At 41.7% G+C, this 27781-nt stretch overlaps 1 protein-coding gene across 1 annotated transcript; it reads left to right on the top strand.

Moving 5' to 3' along the window:
• Positions 1 to 321: 321 nt before the first annotated feature.
• On the top strand, positions 322 to 26181 carry LOC124805572 (myrosinase 1-like). The gene is made up of 7 exons (XM_047266138.1): positions 322 to 457; positions 672 to 805; positions 2775 to 2909; positions 5188 to 5310; positions 5389 to 5569; positions 12384 to 12531; positions 26052 to 26181. Exons 1-7 carry the CDS (start codon positions 322 to 324, stop codon positions 26179 to 26181), a joined length of 987 nt encoding a protein of 328 aa, XP_047122094.1.
• Positions 26182 to 27781: the final 1600 nt, after the last annotated feature.

The raw sequence follows: 27781 nt of genomic DNA on the forward strand, positions 1-27781 counted from the left end.
CTTTTTCTCAGTATCAGCGGTGCTAATGATCTGACTCACGCATTATCCAGACGAGAATAAATTAAACATAACTGATAAGAAAGCCTGTGCTGATATCACTGTGTAATGCTCAACAAGGTACTTCGGTACCTTTCCGATAATATCGGTAAGAACAGGCGCTATCATTATAGAAACATGCTGATTAACGGACGATAAAAGAAAATTAACTGATTTTATCTATTTCCGGACTTACAAACAACTTACGAAATTATAGCCCAACTACACTATATATATATGTACAGCTTGCAGCAGGTAGTACAAAGGCTCTGGACACTCCCAACGATGAGGCTGCTGATCACCTTTACGGCTGTGTTGGCCGTCGCTTCTGCACAGAATGCCACCAACCGATTCCCGGCTGACTTCATGTTTGGAGCTGCAACAGCCGCGTATCAGGTCGAAGGTGCCTGGAATGAAGATGGTGGGTTCCGAAGCATTAAGTGTATTCCAAGGCAATTTTAAAAAGTGTAAAAGAAAACTATCTATTCGAAAACGTGCTGTTATGTTTAGCGTTTATAATAACATGTGCGTTCAGTACGTTCCTTACTGTCGCTTGTCCAAGTCAATAATATACTTCCATGACAGTAGTTAATAGGTTACACTATTTATTGTGACGTTCTTGCATCTCTGTACAGGCAAGGGAGAGAGCATTCAGGACTACATGTTCCACAACTATCCGGAATACATGATAGGAGAAGACAACGGAGACGTCGCCTGCGATTCTTACCATCAGTACCTGCAAGATGTGGAGATGCTGAAAACGCTCAACGTAAGTACAATTTCAAATGGCATTGCAGATTGCAACACACCGTTTGTCCTCAAGATATTGTCTCCTGATTGAATTCGAGATAAAATAAAGCTAGTGACTGAGTTACTGATTATTAGTACAGTACAAAGTATTCCGTATCTACAGAAATTGTACTACCTGTTTCAGATTCATGTAGCGCTCTGTCGGGAATTGATTTTTCTCAGCATGCAGTTTGTGTAGGAAAATAAAATATTATGTACATTCCAAAAGCAGTTACAGGTTTTACGCTGTAGTAGACAACGTACGAGTACAACAAAGTAAAATACTTTCCTTAAAACGAAAACAAGAGGAGAGATGATTGTCGCCAACGACTACGTAAATATTCATGGAAATAAGTATTGAAACAGATAGGATGGCAGAGGAGTTTGGTCGCCTACTTTCGAAACATAAAATTGTCTTCAAATTACTCTATTCATGGAAACTATGGAAAAGTGTTATGAAAACGGGATCAGAAACCCTCGCGTCACCTTTGTGAGTTAATGTTTTATCCCTTCTCCCGAAACTTTCAGCGATGTTCATGTTAGGTGCTGATATACAGACATACAATATTCCTCTGTTTCCCTGTTTGTCGGATATGAATTGGTTTCTTGTTTGAGAAAGTGACGAGTGCTTGTGGAGTATCTTGGTATTATTGTGTTACTGTGGGTTGTTATGTGGAGTATCTTGGTATTATTGTGTAACTGTGGGTTGTTATGGAATGGAAGACAAGGTAGTCGGAGAAATCGAATGGTGCCACGTAGTCTACTCGTTTCCATATTGTCGAGAGAGCGTACGAGCTTCCGTTGGCAATGTTGTGAACCAGAAGAGCTGCAATAGCAGGATCTCAAAAAGTTAAAAAAATCTTCCAGAAGAAATGAATTATAACTAGCCATTCATATTCGAAACGATGGAATTGTACTTTAGGAAATTTAATCAATTTACTCGTTTTGAATGTTTATTTCCAGTGACTACATTTCACTAATTTACTTCTGGTTTTCTTACCAGGGGTTCTTTGTAAGAAGAGTGGCGAGGAATTATAGTAATAGATTACTCTCAAAGGTGTGGGCGTAGTCCTTAATTTTCGGTCTCCATTGTCGAATAAAATCATCCATTTAATAATTTGAAGGTACCATTCTTGCAATTAACACAAACTTCCTTATCGCTTGCCGGCCGGAGTGGCCGAGCGCTTCTTGGCGCTTCAGTCTGGAACCGCGCGACCGCTACGGTTGCATGTTCGAATCCTGCCTCGGGCATGAATGTGTGTGATGACCTTAGGTTAGTTAGGTTTAAGTAGTTGTAAGTTATAGGGAACTGATGACCTCACCTGTTAAGTTCCATACTGCTCAGAGCCATTTGAATTTGAACCTCATCGCATTCTTCCTTTGTATCACTGTCTCTTTAATAATCTCTGTTCATGATTCTTATATATTTCCAGAATGATAAATAATTTTCAGGGTCACTTCATTAAATATTGTCATTGATCACAAAAAGGCAGTGTGGTTTTAAGTTAGATGTCTTCAATTTCTTGGCTTAGTCAACAAAAATATGGTTCAAATGGCTCCGAAAGCGATGGGACTTAATTTCTGAGGTCACCAGTCTCCTAGAACTTAGAACTACTTAAACCTAACTAACGTAGGGACATCACAAACATCCATGCCCGAGGCAGGATTTGAACCTGCGACAGTAGCGGTCGCGCGGCTCCAGTCCGTAGCGCCTAGAACCGCTCGGCCACTCCGGCTGGCCTTTTAGTCAACAAACGGCAAAAATATTATCCATGTGTAACCATTCTCCGGCACATTACTTATTCTTCTGTTATGTTGGTTTAACCGGTTCTTTACCGTTGTAGATATGCCTTAGTGGGTTCAGCAGTAATACATGATTTAATAATGAAATATCAGCTGTCAATCCCCAGACACTTCGTTGCAACCATTAATACTTCTTTATCGATCAGGCGGACATCTATCGATTTTCGATCGCCTGGTCACGTGTGTTGCCTAACGGGGACCTCGACTTCATCAACCAGGCTGGTATCGACTACTACAACAACCTCATCGACGCCTTGCTCGCCAACGGAATTCAGCCTCTGGTAAGTAGAGAATGATAATTTTCGTGTACTCTTTCTCATGCAGTGAACCTCTCTACCATTTTCAAACGCTAATAAGCGGCATATAGTATAAATGTAACTGATCCTGAGACGAAAAAAAAGAAGCAGCACTGATTCTTTACAGTTATGTCAAACTTAAGGCGTAACTAGAGGCTAATTTTCTACAACGTCTTATAAGAAATGAGACCAGATTTGATTTTACTGTCAGGCTGTCTAGCTGACAAAATAAATTGCCATAGACCATAGTCAGTCACCTATTTTGTAAAAATGACTAATAAACGATAATTTTCATTGATGACATGGTATTATACGAGATGAACAGCACAACCCACATTCACTGGCTCTTGGGTGAAATTAACGGCAATTGCTTACAAAATACTCCGAGAAACGAGTCAGTGATGCGTGTCTTTGACGGCATAGCGGGCGTAGAGACCAAGGAGAACAGAAACGGGATGGTGAGAAATTCAACCGTGCGACTGTACTTTACTTTCCCTGTAAGTGAGCGTTCCATGTGGGTTAACAGAAAACAGTTGTCGCCAGCAACCACCGAAGAAAGCGCTACCTAGATGGTCCATTGCGTCAGTGAGAGTGATATCAGAAAAGTAGTTTCTGTGAATGTGCATACCTTCGTATGATAGCATGGAATGGCAGAGTTGCAGTATTGTGGCCAAATAATCCGAATGAATATTGTTCTTGACTGGATTAGTCCCAAGACTATTCCAGAACGGAAAAACAAACATAACAGATTGTCCGTACGTACTCTTCGGGAATTTGAATAAACTTGCCCCATTTACTACTTTTTTAAAGTCTGTCCTGAGGCGTTTGGCGGTAAATAGTCATACAAATGAATCAGGAAAAAAATATTACTCGTGACTGACTTTTTGCCTCGGATTTGCATGGGTACCGCCTAGTACCTACGACAGGATGACTTTCCCAGCGAAGCGGTAACAAATGATATGCGCAAACCTCCCTCGTCAATCAGTCTATGTATCAGTGGGAAAAGCATCACAATCCCAGCAGTGGTTCCTGATATTAACCGGTAACATAAAAACGAATGTGACATGGGGAACCTAAGTTCATAATATGTAGAGATAGAGAAAATTCCAGCGGTATGCAAGGTGGTCACAAACAAGCTGAAAAGGATGTAAGGGTGTTGCAGGGTAGGTTTTGCTGAGAAATAATTGTTACAAAAAAAAAAAAATCACTACGTTGCACCATTTCAGAGTTAATCAGCATTAAAGGTAGCCAGTTAGGATATCGCGCTCAAACTCGAACGTCTCGGTGGATGTCCGTTGTTCTCATATCGTAGTTGATAGCGCACGAGACTGCTCAGCCTTCGGCTCTGGTTCGATTCTTACTATCGTTCCAAGTCCAATGTTTCTATCGCGCTCTCTCTCGGTTTTAGGAAATCACACGAAGAACACGTTTGACGACACCGTCCCTGGCGGTTCGATTGAATTCGCACGCCCAACAACCTGCCTGGCTAACTTCAGTGCTAATTAACTCGGAAACAAGGCAACGAATCGAATTTTCTTCTTAAATTCATTTCTCACCACAACCCACTCTGTAACATGCTTACAGCAGACTGTTTCTGTATATAAATGATGAACTGCACCGACAAAATTTCGGTCGCTGCTCAGGGATATTTTGTGAGGAGTTTGGTATAAGAGCCCCTTGACCTCCACTGGCTCGTGGTAGACACGTTCAGAGTACCACGTCAAAGGACTGGTGGCGCGCGTAAACACGTCCAGAGTAGTTAAAGGGTTAACAAATAAAGCCACATTTGAATCAATCTAGCGCAAACCTATCAATCCTGCCAGTTATAAATATCTTGTATAAATCTTACGAGATGTGAAAATTTATTCCGCATATCAGGTTATGTTTATCCGCAAATTATTAAACTCCTAGCATCCTTGCCTATTTACATGTGTATAGATGCCTACGTTCTGCAGTGATTACGGATTTACATTCCTATAAATTCCAATGAAGATAAAAACCTGATGTGTAGAACGAGGACATAACCGTTTCTTATCAAAGATACTTCATTCGACGTTACTATTACATCACATAGAAACCATCAATATCTCCAAACCACCAGCTACAAACTTTTTACAGATATCGTAAAAGAATTACCATCGTTCTTGTTTGGCAGAATTCCTCAGAAGATCTAGGCATAATTAAGTGAATCTAATTACTTCACAAAAACATACGCTCTCTACTTCGTTTCATGAAGTTTGAAATTGTTGTATGCCGTCTGTAGGTGACAATGTACCACTGGGACCTTCCTCAAGCACTGCAGTACATCGGAGGCTGGCCCAACGAATTGCTGGTCGACTACTTCGTTGAATACGCCAGGTTACTCTTCCAAACCTTCGGAGATAGGGTAAGTTCCAGTGCACTAGTAGCCTCGTTTTACAATTACTTTACCTGGCAGCATAATTGACGATCTATTGTTCCACAGGTGAAATGGTGGCTCACCTTCAACGAGCCACATCAGTTCACGATGGGATACGCTATGTTGGGGGTTGCACCGTCTCAACCAGCTCCGGGCATCGGCGACTACCTGGCGACACATACCGTCATCAAAGCTCACGCCAGGGTCTGGCACATGTACGATGAGGAGTTCAGAGCCACACAGAACGGTCAGTGCCGCCGGACAGCATGAAAGTCACTTCTGATACATACACTCCTGGAAATGGAAAAAAGAACACATTGACACCGGTGTGTCAGACCCACCATACTTGCTCCGGACACTGCGAGAGGGCTGTACAAGCAATGATCACACGCACGGCACAGCGGACACACCAGGAAGCGCGGTGTTGCCCGTCGAATGGCGCTAGCTGCGCAGCATTTGTGCACCGCCGCTGTCAGTGTCAGCCAGTTTGCCGTGGCATACGGAGCTCCATCGCAGTCTTTAACACTGGTAGCATGCCGCGACAGCGTGGACGTGAACCGTATGTGCAGTTGACGGACTTTGAGCGAGGGCGTATAGTGGGCATGCGGGAGGCCGGGTGGACGTACCGCCGAATTGCTCAACACGTGGGGCGTGAGGTCTCCACAGTACATCGATGTTGTCGCCAGTGGTCGGCGGAAGGTGCACGTGCCCGTCGACCTGGGACCGGACCGCAGCGACGCACGGATGCACGCCAAGACCGTAGGATCCTACGCAGTGCCGTAGGGGACCGCACCGCCACTTCCCAGCAAATTAGGGACACTGTTGCTCCTGGGGTATCGCCGAGGACCATTCGCAACCGTCTCCATGAAGCTGGGCTACGGTCCCGCACACCGTTAGGCCGTCTTCCGCTCACGCCCCAACATCGTGCAGCCCGCCTCCAGTGGTGTCGCGACAGGCGTGAATGGAGGGACGAATGGAGACGTGTCGTCTTCAGCGATGAGAGTCGCTTCTGCCTTGGTGCCAATGATGGTCGTATGCGTGTTTGGCGCCGTGCAGGTGAGCGCCACAATCAGGACTGCATACGACCGAGGCACACAGGGCCAACACCCGGCATCATGGTGTGGGGAGCGATCTCCTACACTGGCCGTACACCACTGGTGATCGTCGAGGGGACACTGAATAGTGCACGGTACATCCAAACCGTCATCGAACCCATCGTTCTACCATTCCTAGACCGGCAAGGGAACTTGCTGTTCCGCATGTATCCCGTGCCACCCAACGTGTTCTAGAAGGTGTAAGTCAACTACCCTGGCCAGCAAGGTCTCCGGATCTGTCCCCCATTGAGCATGTTTGGGACTGGATGAAGCGTCGTCTCACGCGGTCTGCACGTCCAGCACGAACGCTGGTCCAACTGAGGCGCCAGGTGGAAATGGCATGGCAAGCCGTTCCACAGGACTACATCCAGCATCTCTACGATCGTCTCCATGGGAGAATAGCAGCCTGCATTGCTGCGAAAGGTGGATATACACTGTACTAGTGCCGACATTGTGCATGCTCTGTTGCCTGTGTCTATGTGCCTGTGGTTCTGTCAGTGTGATCATGTGATGAATCTGACCCCAGGAATGTGTCAATAAAGTTTCCCCTTCCTGGGAAAATGAATTCACGGTGTTCTTATTTCAATTTCCAGGAGTGTATAACTGTAGGTAAAAACAGTAGGTAAATAGTATGACGAGCCAGTGACCACAGTCCACCGCGATACCTAATGGGGCTTTGTGCTGTTGCGGAAAATGATGTGATAAGGGAAGCGTGTACAATATCTGATCAAAAGTATCCGGACAGCCCTATGTAATACGTAATTGAGCACTGCATGCCACGAGAGAGACACACGGGCCAGTATAAAAGTAGGCGAAGAGTATTGCATTTTCAGTAGATAAGCAATAACCGCAGAATCGGTAGATCTGGAGAGTTCAGTGACTTCTAAGCTGCAGCAGGCATTCGATATCATCTAGGCACTGAATCAGTCAGGAATATGTCAACCTTTCTAAAGTTGCCCGTGACAACTGATGGTGATATGATTGTTAAGTGGAACCACGTACGAACAACCGCAGAAGAAATCTTATACGGATGGGCAGGAATCGTAACACTGCGGAGGGTTGTTGTAAAAAATTGCATGAAATCAGTGGAAGGAATCACTCATGAGTTCCAAAGTGTTTCCAGCAGTCCGACTAGCACAGTACCTGAGCGCAGAAAGTTTAAAATGGGGTACAGTAGTATAACAGTTCCTCGTAATTGTGTATCTCTGTAGCCAATGCTAAGAGACTTTTTAAGGGTGTGAAGAGTTACGCCACCTGATGGAGGGTGACTGTAAACAAGCAACTAGGAGCGATGAACAGTGCAATAAATGGAAGGATTTCAATTTGGCGAATACCTGGAAAATAATTACATGCCGTGATTTGTAATACTAACGGTAAAGTACCGATTTAGCGAACACAGCATTGGGTACTCCTTACAGTAAAAGAACTGTTCGGAAACGGTGACCGTATCAGCATGAAAATGAAACGTGTCATTAAGCAGCATCTGTGGTTAGTGGACAATAACATTCTTGAAATGTAGTGGCCCGGCCAAAGTTATCACCTGAAACCAATATGGGATGAACTAGAAAATTTACTTTGCACCATACCATGGTATCCAGCGCTATCTTCCCTGATTCGGGTTTTGAAGAAGAATGAGCTGCCATCCATACATATCAATAAAAGTGTCCCCGGAGAGGAGAGTTCAAGTCGTCATAAGGACGAAGGTGGGACACTACGTACATTAAATGAAGATACTTATGGACCGATAATATAAGCGAAGCAGCGATGATTGAGGAATCAGTTTGCCGATGATACTGTCTGAAAGTGGAGAAATGTGCTGACATAGGTGACTTTGACAAGGAGCTGATTACTATGGCATCGCGTCTGGAAACAGAAGGAAATGGTGCAATTGTCGTGGAAAAATGGTTGAAGTACTGTGAAACACCGAGTAGGCGACGAGGTTTTGTATGTCTTCCCAGGAAGGTGACATAACATACTTTTCAGTTCCGTATACCCTGGTAGACGGCTATCTGCGGCAGACTTGATGATGGAGTAAGTTCAAGTGTATCAAGGAAAAAAGATTGTAGTGCATTGTTGAAAATAGGGCTCCAGAACAGAAGAACCGCGTGGGTTCCAGTGTTGGCCTAGTGACATCGTCTATAACGACTGCTAGTGGTTGCTCGATCATCAAGATTGAAATGTGGACTAATGAAAACATATCACCTGGTCGGATGAATAACCTTTCTTCCTACTCTAGGTCGATGTTTGTGTCTCATATGTAGTCAAACAGGCGAAAGGCTGTACAATACATGCACCACACCATGCCCACGGACTGGTGGGCTAGCGTTTCCCCTGCGCTTCCATCCAATATGCGGGAGTCAACTAAGGTACCACGAAAGGTGTGGAGGTGTGAGGATCACCTCCAAGACCAGAACCGTGAAACAGTTGTTTGAGAAGCATTATAGTGAGCTCACATTTATATCTTGGCCTGCAAATTAGCCTCATCCGAACCAGATGAAACTCACCTCTGATGCTGTCTGGTTCTAGCTCCACACCCACAAGCTACGAGCTCGTAATTTACAGACTGTGTATGACCTGTGTGTAGACATTGGGTGCTACACGTCTCTCGAAAACTTCGGAAGACGCGTTAATTCCATGACAATTACAATAGCTGCTGTAACGCATTAAATAGGTGTACCAATATGCCATTAACCAGGTAGTCGCATTGTTTTGGCTACTCAAGCCGGCAAAACATGGGTGGAAGAGTCATTCTACAGTGGATGACAGTGGTTGAAGAAGATGCACATATATTACCAACTGAATTAGTCATCTTTTATAAATGTGTTTTGTCCTGACAGCGGCGGCGATGCATTTTGGCATGGACTGCTCCAGATAATGAAAGTGTTGGGAGTCACTCTGACCAATTACTGCTCAACTGCTGCCTTCGTGTCAAGGTGACTGGTCGTGGCCGGATTTAAAGAGTACACACCTCGCTCGATCCCGTTTCCATTACGGCCCCACCTTACTGTGACTAAAACTACTTGTTACCTAAGCTGTATCACATGTCGTTAGAGCGCTGCCACGTGTGCCTTTGTTAAGCCTCAGGTAACAAGGAGCGGGCAGCCAGCATTGGATACAGATTGTTTTCCCTCCGCACTACTCGAAGAATGGAAGTGAACAGACGCTTTCTTGTGGGTGATGAACAGTTCGTGTTCCACGACTAAAAGTCTGTTTCCAGGTGTGAAGTGTCATTTAAAAAATAATTTTAGTCCTACTGTTGCAACCTGATGCCCATGATGTATTGGAATGATGCTCACAAAATAAATAACGAAACCTAGGGTAATGGGATGCTCTATTCAATTGCTACAATTGAAGGTGGCCTCTGGAGTGCTGTATTGTAATGAAAATACGCACATGATTAGCCAGTTGGTTTCTTTACCTTCCACTGATGAGAGGAGGCTTTGGCGAGCCCATCTGAAGGGACACTAATACTATCCAAACATTTTCCACCTTCGAATAAAGTTGTTAACTGCCTGAAATTTTCGCATTAATGGCCTACTTTATTTATGAAAAACCGATGCTCTTTCACAGTCCTGTAGCAAATGTATTCCACGACTCATGACTCCAGTCGACGCAGGATATAACCACTGGTTCCCATTCTACACCTTCTTTCGACGTATCCACCAGCGATGAAGGATGGTTACTCGTCAACTGTTTAGGCCCAGAATAGAATCTACGAAAGACTGCTGCATATTTGATTGCCTACATGCCGTTATTGTTCGCGAGAATCTATGGCGGCCCATACCCCAACGAATAGATCCTCACAGCAATCAATATTAGACTATAATTTACGGTGAATCAAAGTAATTACAGCATCCCTGACAAAGTAAGATTTGAAACGGACAGTCCCTGCACTTTCGAAGGTCGTTCAATCACAATATTACGGTGATGAAGTGCGATGATGGTCCAAGTGTTGCACTTTCTGTGCTTGAGTGTTACGCTATGGACCAGTATGAAGTTCCACGATATGGCAATTGTTGCAGCCACTTCCATTTTCCACGGCGCAGGTGACCTGTTTTCTAACACAAAAGCTATCTATAACTTAGTCGTTGATGCGTCTACTGCACTATGTTGTAGTCAGCATAGATAGTGCCAATTCAAAGGACGAAATAATCAGCAAGAAGATATTATAATTACCCTCAGTATGGGTTTCCACTGTGGATGGACAAAGAGAAGAAATAGACCTGCAATTGGAGAAAAAGCTAATAATGGCAAGAATTATCTTCCTTCCGTTATAACAACAAGTCAGTTTGGTGTAATACCAATTAAGAAGAATATGCATGCACTAGGAATTTTTCAGAGTTCACTTGATATGTCTCCCCTTCCTCCACCTGCCCACTATACAAGTTTATTTTACAGTACGTAGCATTGTCATCTGCTACAATATGATGAAAGATGAAACAGATTTGTGAACTCCAGTGTACAATATTACAGAGAGATTAGTCACAGGTATAAGTATGTCACGAATGGAAGAGACAATTATGTACTTGTTTTCTCTTCACGTGTTATCTAAATGTTATACAGAGCTATCTAGTGTACGTAACCACTCTCGTATTTACAATTTGTATTCACGAAGGAATCAGATGTTCTCTTTTCTTTTCTGTGTGACAAATTTGCAGGGTTAGCAGATAATCAGAAGCCATTAGATACCTTATTCTATTTAACAATATTCATGTTATACTTAGGATATTTTAGAATTATAGAAAAAGTTCCCCAATGGTTCAATCGATATCTAGCAGCCTGGAAGTAAAAAGCTGTCCGCAGTGTGTATGTTCTACGTATGTATGGAATGAGTTTGAATCTCGAAGAAATGCTGTCAAATCGTGGGTGCCATAAGATCAAGCTATAGGTTCTTTATTTTCTGTAATATACACTAATAATCTATGACTAAATATATGAGATTGCAAATTTCCGTCGTTTTGTACATAACGCACGTTTCATTCTCTAAACCGTGAACGACAGTGTAAATAATTTTGCGAAAACAACAGTATTTTACAACCAGTAAACTGTTTCTTACGAGCATTAGAATTCGCTGCATGCACTTCCAGTCCTCAAATTGTAAAAAGGTGAAAGGTCATTTTATTCTACATGTTGTAAAGGAAACTGAATGTTTTAAGTGTCTTTGGTTTTTGAATTTGTTGTTGTTGTTGTTGTTGTTGTTGTGATCATCTGGTTTGATGCAGCTCTCCATGCTACTCTATCCTGTGCAAGCTTCTTCATCTCCCAGTACTTACTGCAACCTACATCCTTCTGAATCTGCTTAGTGTATTCATCTCTTAGTCTCCCTCTACGATTTTTACCCTCCCTTGATGCCTCAGAACGTGTCCTACCAACCGATCCCATCTTCTAGTCAAATTGGGCCAAAAAACCTCTTCTCCCCAATTCTATTCAATAGCTCCTCATTAGTTATGTGATCTATCCATCTAATCTTCTGCATTCTTCTGTAGCAGCACATTTCAAAAGCTTCTATTCTCTTCTTTTCTAAACTATTTATCTTCCACATTTTCAATTTATATTTTTAAAAGGGTCATTTCAATACGTAGTTGTGGGCGTGAATGCCAATGGTGGCTTCATTTGCTCTTCTAAATTACGAAATTAACGTAAATAAGCCATATTCCCAGAATTTACAGAAAAGAAATAAAATTCTTAGTATAATACTTATTGCCGAACTTTGTTTCACTTACCTCACAATAATTTCGTACAAGGAAATAAAAGTGTTGGTATCTATGAAAAAATGTACACAACATTATTTCCATGATAGAAATGGGGATATAAGTCTGTCTGATATCGGAGAACTTTGGATAAAATGTAATTATACTTTCTGATCCATCAGTATTATTTTGTGCACCAGTTTAATAACTATAAACAGTTACCTTTAGTAACATGATATAATTTGTATGTACATGGATGTTTTGATATACTTTGCAGGTAGCGTGGGAATTACACTTAATATGGACTGGCCTGAACCAGAGACTAACTCGACAGAGGATGCAGAAGCAGCGGATAGAGCACGACAGTTTGTGGTGGGTATTGCAGCTCTGACATCAACCAGTTGTATCTACTGTAACCTTTCAGTGTAATCGTGATTTCTTAGAGGGTGTAACGTATAGTAATCACGTGACGTAAAATGTATATATGTAGAGAAAACGAACGTGTAATTGTATATTGCAGATGGGTATGTTCGCACACCCTATCTACAGTCAGGATGGGGATTATCCGGCTGTGGTACGACAGCAAGTGGATGCCAATAGTGCGGCTGAAGGACGACCCCGATCAAGGCTACCAACATTCACACAAGAGGAGATCGAGTACATTAGGGGTGAGTAACCAAGTTGTCAGCTGTGGAAGTACCGGGGGTTCAAAAAGTCAGTACAAATTTGAAAACTGAATAAATCACGGAATAATGTAGATAGAGAGGTACAAATTGACACACATGCTTCGCATGACATGGGGTTTTATTAGAACCAAAAAAATACAAACGTTAAAAAAATGTCCGACAGATGGCACTTCATCTACTCAGAATAGCAATAATTAGCAAAACAAAATAAGACAAAGCAAAGATGGTGTTCTTCACAGGAAATGCTCAACATGTCCACCATCATTCCTCGACAATAGCTGAAATCGAGGAATAATGTTGTGAACAGCATTGTAAAGCATGTCCGGAGTTATGGTGAGGCATTGGCGTCGGATGCTGTCTTTCAGCATCCCTAGAGATGTCGGTTGCTCACGATACACTTGCGACTTCAGGTAACCCCAAAGCCAATAATCGCACGGACTGAGGTCTGGGGACCTGGGAGGCCAAGCATGACGAAAGGGGCGGCTGAGCACACGATCATCACCAAACGACACGCGAAAGAGATCTTTCACGCCTCTAGTAATATGGGGTGTAACGCTATCCTGAATAAACATCGTACGTTCCAGCAGGTGTTTATCAGCCAGGCTGGGGACGATGCGCCTCCGTAACATATCGGGGTACCTCTCACCCGTCACGGTAGCAGTTTTTCTGTCCAGCGCCATCTGTCGGACATTTGGTTAACTTTGTTTTTTTTTTTGTTCTAATAAAACCCCATGTCATTTTAAGCATGTGTGTCAATTTTTACTGCTCTATCTACATTATTCCGTGGTTTATTAAGTTTTCAAATTTATACTGACTTTTTGATCACCCGGTACATTGCGTTTCAACAACTGGGGGCGTAACTTTACTGAATACTGCCACTACATGAATGTGATGTAAACAGATCTTCTCATATGTTCGTCCATCATAGACTCCTCAGTTCTAACAATATTTTCTAAGTCAATTTTATTTGCAGTCAGCTTCATTGTGGGGAGTCAACGTTTACCTGTGTAACCAGTTTCAGTACCAAGAGTACACGTATATGGCAGCTGCCTTTTGATACTACCGATCGTTTAAGAAATAAGAACTCCCGAGATGTATCAAAGGAAAATATGGGGATAAGCTATCTGTGGAAGAAGTAAATGTTAAAACTGGTCTTAGCTGATTAAAAAAATAGTGAATATGACAGCAAATAAAGTAGTTCAGAAATAACTGACAACTGGTCACGCTCTGCGGGCATATACTTCAGTAGGTCTCTTGATAGCTGAATATTTATAGTAAAAGTGAATAGATTTTATGTCCGACTATAAATGTAGCACACTGTGTAATGTTTCCCTGTAGTCTCGCTGTATTACATACGTCTCTCTTACAAGGGGACTGTGTCATATGAAGGTGCTTAATTACCGTAAAATTCCTTCAGCTCGATGTGAAATGTTCCACCGTTGTTGTCCTTCAAACGTTTTACAGTAGTTGTCTCCTGTAGTGGGGAGCTGCTGTATTGTACCATGGTGATTAAAGTGCGTAAAAAATGGTTCAGATGGCTCTATGCGCTACGGAACTTAACATGTGAGGTCATCAGACTTCTAGACATAGAACTACTTAAACCTAACTAAACTAAGGACATCACACACATCCATCCCTGAGGCAGGATTCGAACGGCGATCGTAACAGCAGCGCGGTTCCGAACTGAAGCGCCTAGAACCACTTGGCCAAAACGACCAGCTTCAAAAAACGCAAAACTATTTTCACGACCTGACTTTTTTCGAAATGAAGATTAAAGCTTTATGATCACTCCATGTGTGTGACGAAAATATTATTCCTCAACATCTGAACAATTCAGTGTTACTCTTGCCTACGCAGCCAAGAGTGTAAGACAGGGAATAAGTGTAAGGGTCCTCGTCTAAAGAAAAATTGACTGTTCAAGTGGATGAGGAGACCGGAAGCAACACTGTAAGTTACAGCTTAACAGAAAACTGCGCACTGTGTAACAAGCATTGTGGGAAAAGCAGCTTCATTCCTATCAATTATATAAAGCGCCGTGTATTTCTCCTCGTGAATTTGACCCCTTGAAGACTGATTTGCACTGAACTTCCGGGCATGTGTACGGTCTATTAACCAGTCAATGTCTGGTACGGCCTGTTAACCAGTCAATGACTGCTTAATAGGTCTTTATCAACCTCCTTATCGATTAACTGCATCAGCGTTCACTGAACGTCTGCGAAACATACTTTTTTTTTATTTTGATGACATGTGCCACTTCATCTTCGTTCCATGAGCCCCTATGCACCAACCTTGAAAGTATGCATCAAGGGAACACTCTGTAGAAAATATTCTCACAGCACTGTGGTAGCAGCAGTACAAAAACGTGTCGATAGGCTATATAGTCTAGGTACACGATGTGGTACTCTCATCAACATGCGAGTGGCGACGATGAAACTCGGTGAAAGTGGTACTAAAAGTGCTTGTTTCCTGCGGGTTGTAATAATTTGAAACTGAATATGTTTTATTCTGACGTGACAACAATCTCAACAGAAAACAACGTCTACTGATTCGTGGTTCCGAGAAAATGAAGTGAACTATGTGCGGAGGCTGGATTTCCCAAAGCCTCGACGGAAAACACCTTTTATGTTGCCCATTTGCTCGCTCACATCACCACAACCACTTTCCACCTTTCACAACGAAGAACTGAAACAAATTCCACGGTCAGTGCATTCGCCACAGTCAGTGCATACGCACTTAGTTGAAGGTATTCATCAAGGTTGAGTAGCACACTACCTTACACATAACTTCAGCTTACAGAAGTAATGGAAGTTGCTGTAAAAAAAAAAAAAAAAAAACTAAAGTGATGTGATTCAAAAAGATTCATGACAATATTGACCACTACATTTTTATTTTGTACGTCTTGGTATTCGATCTTCTTGTAACACATAACGACTGATTCTTGCAACAGAAGTGTTCTGTACCATTTCATGCATGGCGTTCACCAAGCGTTTATTGTAATATAGAAAATGATTTCGATTTGCTGTAAAGCTTCTTGAAACATTTAAATTTTTGGTAAACTGTTTTTTTTTAAATAGGTGGTATCCAATGTTTTGATCATACACTCTCTTAAAAACATAGAAAATACAAACGTTGTTTGTAAGTATTCGCTATCTGTTTTCTAATTCCATGGTTATAGGTGTATATTTGTTGATGATACAAAAGAGCTATTACACGACTGCGGTAGTTAAATATAAGGTAAGTTATTCATGACGAAACAGTGAACCGGACAAAAATTGTACTTCGATAGGAGCCTTTAGAGCGAAGTGAACTACCATTTGCACTCTCCGAGTCCATCTCAGGGACCGACCGGTTACTTCCTGATGTGTTTGTCTTTATAATACACATTGACGGAAATCTTTATTAGTATTCAATTTTCATATAATTGTCGTTGCACAATGAAAGCATTCTTTACTTGATTGAGTGTCAAGCAAAACCTAACAAATTTGTTGGTAAGACTAGACCTTTCGTCTCGGTTTATCAGTTAAATGAAATCAGGTGAAACATACTTTCTTACAGGTTCGGCAGACTTCTTTGGGATGAATCACTACAACACGACTTTCGTGACGCCAGGTCTCACAGGCGAATCACCTTCCAAAACGCGGGACACCGCTGTAATTACATCTGATCCTGTGGTAAGCTGAAAGTACTGTTTGCACAGAGGTGCAAGGGACCATGATGTGTTAGTGAAAAGACATTTGAGGGCACCAGAGCGTTCACAAATTGTCGATTGCAAAGGCAAGAAAACGGTGATAGAACATTTGCTATTTCTCACAGCTCTAGCCAGCCAGGGCTTGACGTTTTTGCGTTGAAACAGTGTAGGTCATGGGTGTAAACTGGAACAAAACATGTCTCAATCCCTGATACGCTGCCGTTTAGTTCCCAATAATCAACAGCTATTTTTCCGGTAGAAAGTATTCTCAGATTCGGTACAGACTTTCATAACTGGGTTTCATCGAGAATTTCTATCCAAACATGTTATAATAGCAATGTGCAGTACGTGACGTAGAACCAGACTGAACGTGTTGACGTAGCATTAATTAATTTATTTTTATTTTTACATTTTTGTGAATCTCTACAGCAGGTAAAAATTTAATTGAAGTTTCCAGTATTTAAGCTTTTGGGAAAAGACTGCAGTTATGATTACTATTATTATTATCTCAAAGGTAGGTTACGAGAATTTTTAGTTTTGTCTATGTCATTCTTGTTCAATATGTACATTTCAGAAACTGAACAATTGCACAAAAAGTTCATTTGTTAACTTAATTATGAAAATATATATTTACAAGTTGTCTTCTTTCTTTCTCGTTCTCTTTTTCTCACAATCTCAGTTTTACAAGTTATGTAGGTTAATATCGTCTTTTTCCGATTGTAACGAATGTCTTATTTGGACAAAATACAACTTATCACAGCCACGAAAGATAGTACAAACATATTTAACTTTCAAACGCTTATGTATTGACCACTGATTCACACATACAGAGATGAATTAAGCTGAGCACATGTGAAGCTTCATCATTTTCTCAGAAGAGACAGTGAGTTACAGCCATTTTAGAATTAACGGATACGCAACAAAAAATTAATACTACTCCACATATATAGTAGACTAATAATACAGAACTACAAATTCAAAAGAAGAATCACAAATAGCACTATTGATAGTTTAAAAACTATGGTAGGGTTTTTGTATAAAAAAAATACTTTAATACATCTATATTCGGGCACTAGTGAATGATCCAATTGTTTCGTAAATCGATAGAATTGAGTGGTCTCTGTAATTCCACCCCTGGATTTACTTATTCTTAATAATCTATCCAGATACAATCCGATGTCAATAACTGTTAATAAGTCAGTGAAATGTTTAAAAAAGTAAATAATTGATGGGTTAGTTGAATGACCCATTCACTAGATTCAACTATTTGTGAAGGTGGATTTTAAATAAGAGGATTTACGTTACTGCGAAATAATATCTTCAGTGGCAGCAGTGTAATATTAGTTATTTTTGTTGAATATTTCGTAAATGTCCCGTAAATCTGAAAGAAACAATGATAGACTAAATAACGAAATTGGAAACAAACTATTTTACTAGTAAATTTTGTCACTACACAATAAATTGTACTGTACTCAGTATTATATCTAAAAGAATTATTTGATTATAGCAATTTTAACACGTAATTTGCCGCAAACCACGTTTTACAACTTACATTGACAACTACATTAATGGAAATGGAGCGTTCGGTTCCGGTGTACATTAAGTATCCAGAAGCATGGTGTCATACAAATAACAAAGACTCAGGCAGCATATGTAAAAGAGCTAGTACCATATGAAAATAACAAAGAAATAGAAACAACTGTAGCTAATGAACTGAATAAAAATACTACAGTTAACCCTGGAGCAATGTAGTAATCTGATAAAGCCTAGTTATTTATTCAAGCATAATAAAAAATACTACCATAAATAACTGTAATACGAAACTTGGGAATACTAGAGGCTCACGTACTATAATTCATACTATAAATACACAAAAAAAACGATTTCCGTCAACAAGAGCAAAGACGATAGTCTTGTTGCTGCCAAGTTACTACAGCCTGAGAGATGGGTGTTATCTAGGCAACGCCTGCAACAATTATGTCTTCATTTTGTACACCTCTTCCAGGTAATATTATTTGTTATGTACTCCACTAGGCGAAGGTTGGGGGGTGATAACGGTAACGAGTGAAACTTATAAAAAACATATTTGGAGCAACCAAATATAGTGTCGCATTGATGGTCGAAGAAACAGATTCAGTTTCTGAGGTTGCTAACGCACGCGCGTGCAGTAGCCCCCATATTGGAGGTAGTCGTCCGTAGTCGAATTTGAAAAAGCAATGTTCTGAGCCAGTATTTGGCTACTATGAAGACGAAAGGTGATGGCGTAAATTCATGATCAGGAGACATTGCGCCACTGTGTTGGATTATATTCCAACTCACTCCGCAGTGCCTCTTGGAGTAAGGGAACGTAACACGATCGACAACCACATGTTGACCTTAGAGAGAAGCAGTGTACGCTTGCATCGTGTTTCTGTTTCCGGCTTCGTTTCATAGGGATCAACATAAACACAACACTACACTACAAAACCACGCATCACTGTCGTGCTCAGAACACTTGATACTTCAAAACATGCCAGAAGAGGGGAACGACAGATGAACTCCACTAGCGACTTATTCTGGATGTTAATTTTGGATCCTCGGCTCTACTCATGTCTCATTACCTGAGTAGAGGACTGACATTGACTTTCTTGCTGAGACATATTCCTTGTGCACATGTGTTCTATACTATATGGATATGGGAGGTACTGAGAAAAGAAATATGTTGGAACTACTACATTGTATTAATACTTTTAAGAAAGTGAAAAAATAATTACTTTGATTTTAAACTGTGGACAGCTTTTAGTGTTTTTTTCTGTTCAAATAGAGGACTGGATTAATTGGATGGAAACAATACAGCCACACCAGTTTGTAACTAGTGTGGAAAAACTGCCAACAAACTATATATTTTAACTGAGCACCCATCTTGAATAATCAGGTGGAAATAAGAATAATTTGTGTAATCAGTATCCAAACTTTCAGCGACTTCCTTGGGGACTGCGGAAACAACTTAACTGGGTGGCCAGTCAGTACCCAGGATATCCTATCATTATAACAGAGAACGGTCGCTTGAATTTTGGAGGACGGAATGATACTGACCGCATCGAATACTATACTGTAAGTAGTAATTTCCACACAATTATAGTAACCATTTCATTACCTGCAACGTACTGTATTGGTGTATCATTTCCAGGAATACCTCGGAGCTATGCTAGAGGCGATAAACACTGACGGTGTTCCGGTTATCGGATACACCGCATGGAGTCTCATAGACACTATCGAATGGAACATGGGATTCACGTGAGTAATTGTAATACTTTCATGTGTTAATTGACATAATACGGATAAAACACCAATATGTTCCCTTATCAATCATTACGTAACTGTGTGAGCTTAGTGTAACGTATTGTCAAGTTGATTACTCTGAAATTTTATACAAGGCTTCACTTTGTTAGAGGGAGTTGACAAGGACTGAAAACAGAGAGAGAAAAATACAGACAACCAGAGACAGATAGTTAGACAGTGTGTGTTTGTGTGTGACAGCGAGAGAGAGAGAGAGAGAGAGAGAGAGAGAGAGAGAGAGAGAAAGAGTACAGCGGTGAGATGTGCTCAGCAGGGTGGTTTAAAGTGCCATGAGTTGGTACATTGACTAACTTGACTAACTTACCAATCGAAGTACTTTGGCGTCTCTACAAAGCGAATCAATTATCTCTAGCAGTCCAAATAAACACATTTAGGGTGTTAGGAAGAGTTATTGCAAAATAATAAAACAACTATACAAATGAAGGTTCGCCGATCTATTCAGAGATCCTCCTCTGGCAAGCAGTTTATTCGCCTTGAAGAGGACCGCTACAATGACATCCGAAACGGTGATTGTGTAACTGTTTTGATGTTTCACAATGGGGTGACTTAATACACCAATGGATTTTATTCGATCTTACGCCGGCTTTTTAAGCATATTAACTTATTTCTCTATCAGTTTACAGAAAGGAACTCGTTGAATCAGCAACTGCGATGTATATCACACCTGAACGATTAGAAGAATTCATCATCGTCTTTTCTTCCAAATGAACGCGTCTCAGTCATTTGTTATATATTCCTATTCTGTAACAGTTATAACATCCTATAATCTCAACAATACTGAAGCCATTCTGAGTGCAATGGATTTGACAAGTGTTTGCTAAGTTCCTGGTGGTATGTAGAACCGGATGTTTATACACACTACATGCATTTCCCGTAAATCAGGGGCCGGTTCTTGTGGCCGCGGAGGTGAGACCAGATAGCGTCCCAGATGTGTTCCATCGGGTTCACAAGAGTCGAATATGTGATCCAAGTCATTAACGCTAGTTCACTTACAAAATCACTGCAGCTTGATTCTGACCTTGTGACATGGGCACAAATCTTGCTGGAAGACGTCATAGTCAGAGGAGACATCAAGCATCAAGGATTACAGATGGCTCCCAATGATATTCAGATCGTCGGCTTCTATCATGGTGCATTCGGTCGCTATCACAGATCAGTTGGAAGCCCATATGCAGACACCCCGTAGCAAAATAGAGTACAAAATAGAGTAACCACCCGCCTACATATGTGATTGTTTCGATGAGCTGTTCCCCTGTAAATCGGTGTAGCCACATATGAACATCAAGATGGTGTAAAACGAAAATCATTCATCCGGCTAAGCGGCACGTTCGTAATGAGCCACGGCTCACTCTTGATGATTCGGTATCCACTACAATCGTAACTGACGATGAATGGTTGATCATGGAAACATGTAGGGGTCGTCTGTTCAGTCCCGTGTTCAACAAAGTGCGCTAAACGATGTGCTTAAAAATACTCCTGCTCGGACAGGCAGAGTACTCTGTTACAGGCCGCCACCTTTTCCCGCTTACAGAGCAGCGTTTTCTCTACGCTCTAGAGGCATGGATGCCCAACACGTTGTCGACAGCTCGTAGTTCCACACTCATTGCGCCATCTTCAATAAATGATCACGGCAGTAGTAAGCGAACAGACGTCCAGCTCTTCGTTCGCAGCTTCAGGGTCCAAAAACTCTGGCCTTTGTCAAAGCTGCGTATGTCAGAGAATTTCGCCGTTTGCCTTATGTGTTGCTTCTGGAACGACTCCACGTTTATAATCGCATAGGGCAGTGGGCGTGTTGTTTTGGTCCATAAGCGAGTAATCAGATTTTGACATCTTATTCTCTTCCAGTTTCTCTTTCCTCAGTTACCAAAATGACTACTGTTCTAATGTCACGTGTTCCTTGTAACTAGTAATCTTCAGGTTTATCATTTTTCATAGGCCTGTTAATGAACGACATGGTGCAGTTATTACGACACTTAGTTCACAGTTGTGTGGGGAGCAGTTCTGATTTCCGTCGAAGCGTCCAGATTAAGGTTTCCAGTACCTTCCTTAACATCTCTTAATCTGTTGCCGGGATGGTTTGTTTCAGAAAGCACGTCCAGTTTCCTTCCAAAACCTTCACAATCGCAGCTTGTTCTGCGTTTGTAATGACCTAGTCATCAATGTAACGTTAAATAATTATCCTCCTTTTTTCCAAGTATGTGCGATTTATGTTCAACTCATACACTGTTTACTGAAGGCGAAACATCATACAGTATATCCACTGAATAACACTACTTTAGGAATATGTGTAGTCTCTTATTTTCTGGTGCTACTACCGTTTAGCTTTCACTTCCTCCCAAAACCGAGCGTTCCAGGACGCTTTGCCTACATTCTATTTCCACCTTTGACTACGACTGTTCACTTTTGGTGAAAGTAGCTTTAAGCAGTGGTATCAGGATACCCTTTGCCTCCATTGCGCCGTCAGTAGTACGAGATCCAGTGTCGCTGATCCATGGATAACTTGCATTTCACCTACTATCTTTTCATCAGTTGCAATATTTCAATCACGTGAGCTAAGCGTGTCCTCTCAAACGTTCTTACTATTCACAAAGAAATAACACAGGCTAAGAAACTGAATTTCCCGGCCCCTTGAGGTTCTATCTTCCTTTTTCACTTTCTTATACGCTCGTTTGACATAGGAAAGTGGATAATAACGGAGAGAACGTATTACGCATGTAGGATTGGACATGTAAATTCTCAAAAGTAGACAGCAATAGCATTTGTATGAATAGGACAACGCTCCCGAACAAGTGTCGTTCCAAATCATCCGACCACTCTCACCATATGCTGCAACACCGCCTTTGCCTCACAAAAACACTGGTAAATATCGTTGTTAGAATAACATAACTATGTCTCAAATGCTTCTTACATTAAGGCTAGGAGGTAATTTCCGTTACTGTCGCTGTTTTATTAGACCCAACAAACTACGTCAGTATCCTCGTACGTCCCACATTGATTTCTGCGGTTATTTTGCTTGTTAGGACTGACAGCTCAAAGCAAACGTCTCTGCTCTCTGTCTTTAAGTGAAGGCCCTCGGCCACTGCGTTGTCCATAGTGAGAAGTAATGCGTCATATTTAGTATTCTCGGCACACACTTGGCACCATGGATTTCGGAATATTGAATTCCCTAACAATTTCCGAAATGGAATGTCCTATGCGACTAGCTCAAACTACCATTCCGCGTTCCAAGTCCGCTAATCCCTACCGTGTGGGCATCGAAAGCCTTTTCACATGAATCGCCTGAGTACAAATGACAACTCCACTGCTCTTTTATACCTTGAGTACGCTACACTACCGCCATCTGTAAACAGAGTGTTCGGAATTCCCGTTACAAACTTCTAGGACTTATAAAAAGAAATTGAGAGCATAATAATTTGAATAGTAACCCATGTCCGGAAAAGTGCCATTTCGTGCAACAGCAAGTTGCAAAGATGTTTCCCAGGTAAACATGCAACAAGGTAGTCCTGGTGGGGCGTGGTTACGTCGGATCGTCTGATTTTATTTGTCGTCTGTCCTATATCTCTGACATGGTTCGAGCCTCGTTCAAGTGTCTGTAAGTGTTAGGTCAACATCCCAGAGCATACGTTTGCGGAATACACAGACATGATCCTTCTGAATGGTCAAGCTCATGGCTCTGAAGTAGCTGCTCGTTTTCATTATCAAGTTCGTTATCTAAAATGGGCGACTCCATCTCATATACTTTTTGTCCTAATGAAGCAACAGTTTCGAGACAGGGTATCTCCACCGTCAGCAGGCGTGAATGTAGCGCTAAAAGGAGGCACCACACATACGAACTGGAAGAATCTATAATACATCACGTTGAAGAGAACACCTCAGCGAGTACGCGATCCACTTATTTGTCTATTAATGAGTGGAACTGCAAAAAAAGTATGTACTGGGTCACGTTTAATCAGTTACTTGTGAAAGTGGTCACATTACAGACATGTTTTGAAAATGTTATAGCACAGAAGCAGTACTTTTACGGACATCGGTTTTAATTGAGAATATCATTTACGAACTCCCCGCTACAAGCCCTAGAAGTGAGTAACGGAAATTTCCGAACACTCTGTGTATTCATATTGCAACCCCGTGACTATTGTCACCTCATTGTATATGTTAAGTCAGAGATAGCATCAATGGTTAGAATAATTCTGTCCACGTATCCCTAATCCACGCAACCATTCACAAAATTTTCCGTATATACTTTGCATGGTAATCTGACATTCAGTGTGAAGAAATATGGGTTGAACATAAATAAAAATCCGAGCGGTCTAGGCGCTGCAGTCATGGACTGTTCGGCTGGTCCTGGCGGAGGTTCGAGTCCTCCCTCGGGCATAGGTGTGTGTGTTTGTCTTTAGGATAATTTAGGTTAAGTAGTTTGTAAGCTTAGGGACTGAAGACCTTAGCAGTTAAGTCCCAAAATATTTCAACCACAAAAAAAAAAATAAATAAAATAAAATAAAATAAAAAAATAAAATAAAAACCGACAAATGCAGGGACGGATTCCTGACTTCAAATGGAGGAATAAATGTCCTATGAACATATGTAAGCAAGTACATCGTCGCCACAGTGAATGGCGCAGAGTAATCAAAGTTCCTATGTCCAAGTGCCGTCTGCGCCTTGTGTATTGCAGGCTATGTGTTTGACGCTGCAAACTGTAAGCAGCCGAATGGTCCGATATTAACGACAGGAACAAGCCGAGATTATGTGTGTCTACTGCCAAGTAGTTAGAAACGATCGAGAGGTAGCACGACTACGCCAAAATAAGCACCCTCACAGAAACCAAATTCATCACACAACATTTCTAGGCTTTTTTTGGCGTTTGTGTGATCACGTGTCCTTTCAGATAGGTGAACGCACAGGGAGGCGGCGGACTGTACATACACCAAATTTGGAGGACCCGATTTTACGGGATATTGACAAGAACACTAACACAAACTCCAGGCGTATGCCTCGCCAACGTGGTGTAAGCCAAATTACGATTATGTGTACTCTGCGTGACAACCACTAATATGCCCATCATATGCAACAGGTGCAAGGATTATCAGCAGCAGATATCGCTCAATGGGAAGAATTTTGTGGATGGTTTTCGCACGAGACCATCACAGTTATGGGTTTTCTGTCATCAGTCATCTTCACCGACGAAGCAACCTTACCAGAACTGGCATAATCAGTCTGCATAATCGTCATTTTACGGCTACAGACCATTCTTGGGATATGCCTGAGGCATCTCATCAGCATCGGTTCAGCACCAGTCCGTGGACAGGCATCCTAGGCAATCACATACTTGGACCGGTTTTTATTCCACGACGCCTCGACGGAGGAACGTACGTGTACTTCCTCCTGGAATACTGTGCTTGGGCGTGAGAATGTGCCATTGGTAACATGGCAAATTACGTGGTTTCTGCGTGAGAAGCACCACCCAGTCCTGCATTACAGTACGCCGACACCTTAACAACATCTTCCCCAGACGTTGTGTCGAAAGCGAAGGACCTCAAGCATGACCTGCTAGATCACCAGACTTAAACTCCCTACATTTTTACCTCCGGGTGTATTTGAAAAGCGTTGTTTAAACTGAACCAATTCCTGGTGTTCAGAACCTTAAATAGCAAGTTGACGACGCCTGTGACGCTATTCGGAGAGAGGCTGGAACTGGTGAAACTGCGGCAGTCCATGATGCAACATGTGAACGCGTACATTGCATAACAAGGAGGCAACTTTGAACATCTGTCAGAACTTGCATGCGATGCTACTCTGTAGTGTGTTTCGGGACGATTGGTTGTTGCATGCACACCGTGCATTGACGGACACATGTTCATAGGACCTTTTCCTATCCATTCGCACTCAGGGAAGGGTGCCTGCATTTTGTCGGTTCATCATGTATATGCTAGTGGACATCTGTTCAGTAAGCTACCCGTATTCGTAAGGTAAGACATTTGAAACTCAAAAGTCGCTAAAATGAATCGATATCTGTCGTTACTATCTAGTGGCTGAATATGTGGAATACCGAAAAGCAAACCCAAAGACGGCATAAAACCGAATAATATTCTTATTTACTGTCTAGTTCAGTGTAATATAACCACTTGTAGTAACTGCTACTGTAATGTGGTGATTTCCTCATCCCAAATAAGTGATTGTGTCATTTTTTCACGCAAACATCGCTGAATAAAAACTTTCACATTTCTTTATACAGGGTTACGTACGGGCTGTGCGAGGTGGACAAAACCAGTCCAAACAAGACGAGGACACCCAAGGAATCGGCTGCCTTCATGTCAGAAGTGTTCCGCACCAAGGAACTGCCCAGCCAGTACAACCTGTATTAGACTGCGCGGTCACCACACGAGCCATAGAGTAGTATGTCAACGTAGTGTTTAATTAAATCAGTTACCAAACACAATGCAGTTACATTTAGCAACGGATGTGAATGTAGTTACGTCGACATACTTCCTATGTAAACAAGTTTCTAAAAATAAACGTCGTACTTTGTTATCTTGTTTCTCTTCACTTCAGATGGTACAGGAGCAAGTAGTACTCTCACAGTCTCACTTGAAGCACAAAATAAGAAAAATGGGCGTTAACATCATACTGGTCGCAAGACTGGTGACGTAAAAAATATCCGTACACATATTCTAGTCTGCACAAAGTATTTTACAAAAATCGAAATATATACAAAAATGTAGGCTATTTCTTTTTAAAGAGAAAAGTGAAATGAGGAAGAGTTGGAGTCTTGGGTGGACGGTCCCCACAATTGTTCAACAAAGCAGTCCATAGGGTCATCAGAACTTTGGAGAATGATATATCTGGAATAAATACGGGATCAATAGATAAACGAATCAACATTAAGTGCCTTCTTCTTGCTGAAGACCTAGCACTAATTACCCGGACTTCCGAGGATGCCACCCACGCCATTAAGAACCTTCATAAGACCGCCATCTAGCCCGGAATCTATATCCCTTACAAAAATATACAATACCCACACTCCAAGAGTGCAAACTTGGCATCACTTGCAACAACGTATGGCAATATCACACAAGTAAAACACTTGAAATACCTAGGTGAACTTGTCTGAAACGCTAAAACCGAAAGAGTGGCTAGCAAAATGCGTGCAGAAAAACTGCATTAAGTCTAATCAGTTATCTGGAATATATGCAAAAAGAAATCCTTGTCTATCTAAGCCAATCTTTGTCACTACAGCACAGTCGTCCTCACGTAGGCACTCTCCCCAACGAAGACGTCATTATTAACTACCAACTTTCAAATAGAAAGACAACTACTGAAAAAAATATTTGGACCCAAAACTCAAGATCATTTCCGGATGCACAACAGCTCATAAGAAACTCCTAGAACGTGAGGCCGTAAAAGGTCAATGATGTTTCCGGCATTCGCCACCCCACATACTGTGTACCATGGAACAACAATAATTGCTTCTAATGGCAACAGGGAGCGGGACTGGTGGTATCTAATGGTGATCACAGCATTAGGCTACGGAGCGTAGTTGAACTGCTTAGTTGACGAATAATTCACAACGGTGATACGGTACTGGTGGTGTTGATACAAACAGAGCAAAGGCAACGATAAACAAAGCAATCATTTCAAGATATGTACGACAGGTGCCAAAGTTGGCACTATGTCAGAAAGCAACTCAATGAATGTTGCAGAGTGAGAAAGAAGTGGCAGATGAAATATTAGTGTTTCTGCAAAACGCGTCAGTGAAATGTCTGGTATCGTATATGCTCGACAGTGCGGACAATGTAAATGAGGAGTACAGTGATGACGACACGTGCTTAATAAGTGAAGTTGACATTACAATAGGTATCGAGCCATCTCGTTTAACATCCTTGTTGGACAGGGAGCCAAAACACCCGTCACCAGCGAAACGCAGTAAATGCCAATCGCTCTCCAAGTAGTGGGTACTCAACATAG

Source organism: Schistocerca piceifrons, chromosome 7 (genome assembly GCF_021461385.2).
Source record: "Schistocerca piceifrons isolate TAMUIC-IGC-003096 chromosome 7, iqSchPice1.1, whole genome shotgun sequence".
NCBI classification, from domain to species: Eukaryota; Metazoa; Arthropoda; class Insecta; order Orthoptera; family Acrididae; genus Schistocerca; species Schistocerca piceifrons.

Excerpts from the sequence above, each read along its gene's own strand:
- LOC124805572 (XM_047266138.1), top strand. The coding sequence starts at position 322 with ATGAGGCTGCTGATCACCTTTACGGCTGTGTTGGCCGTCGCTTCTGCA. Across the intron at positions 458-671 it reads AGGTGCCTGGAATGAAGATG|GCAAGGGAGAGAGCATTCAG; the intron begins GTGGGTTCCGAA and ends ATCTCTGTACAG. Across the intron at positions 2,910-5,187 it reads CCAACGGAATTCAGCCTCTG|GTGACAATGTACCACTGGGA; the intron begins GTAAGTAGAGAA and ends TGCCGTCTGTAG.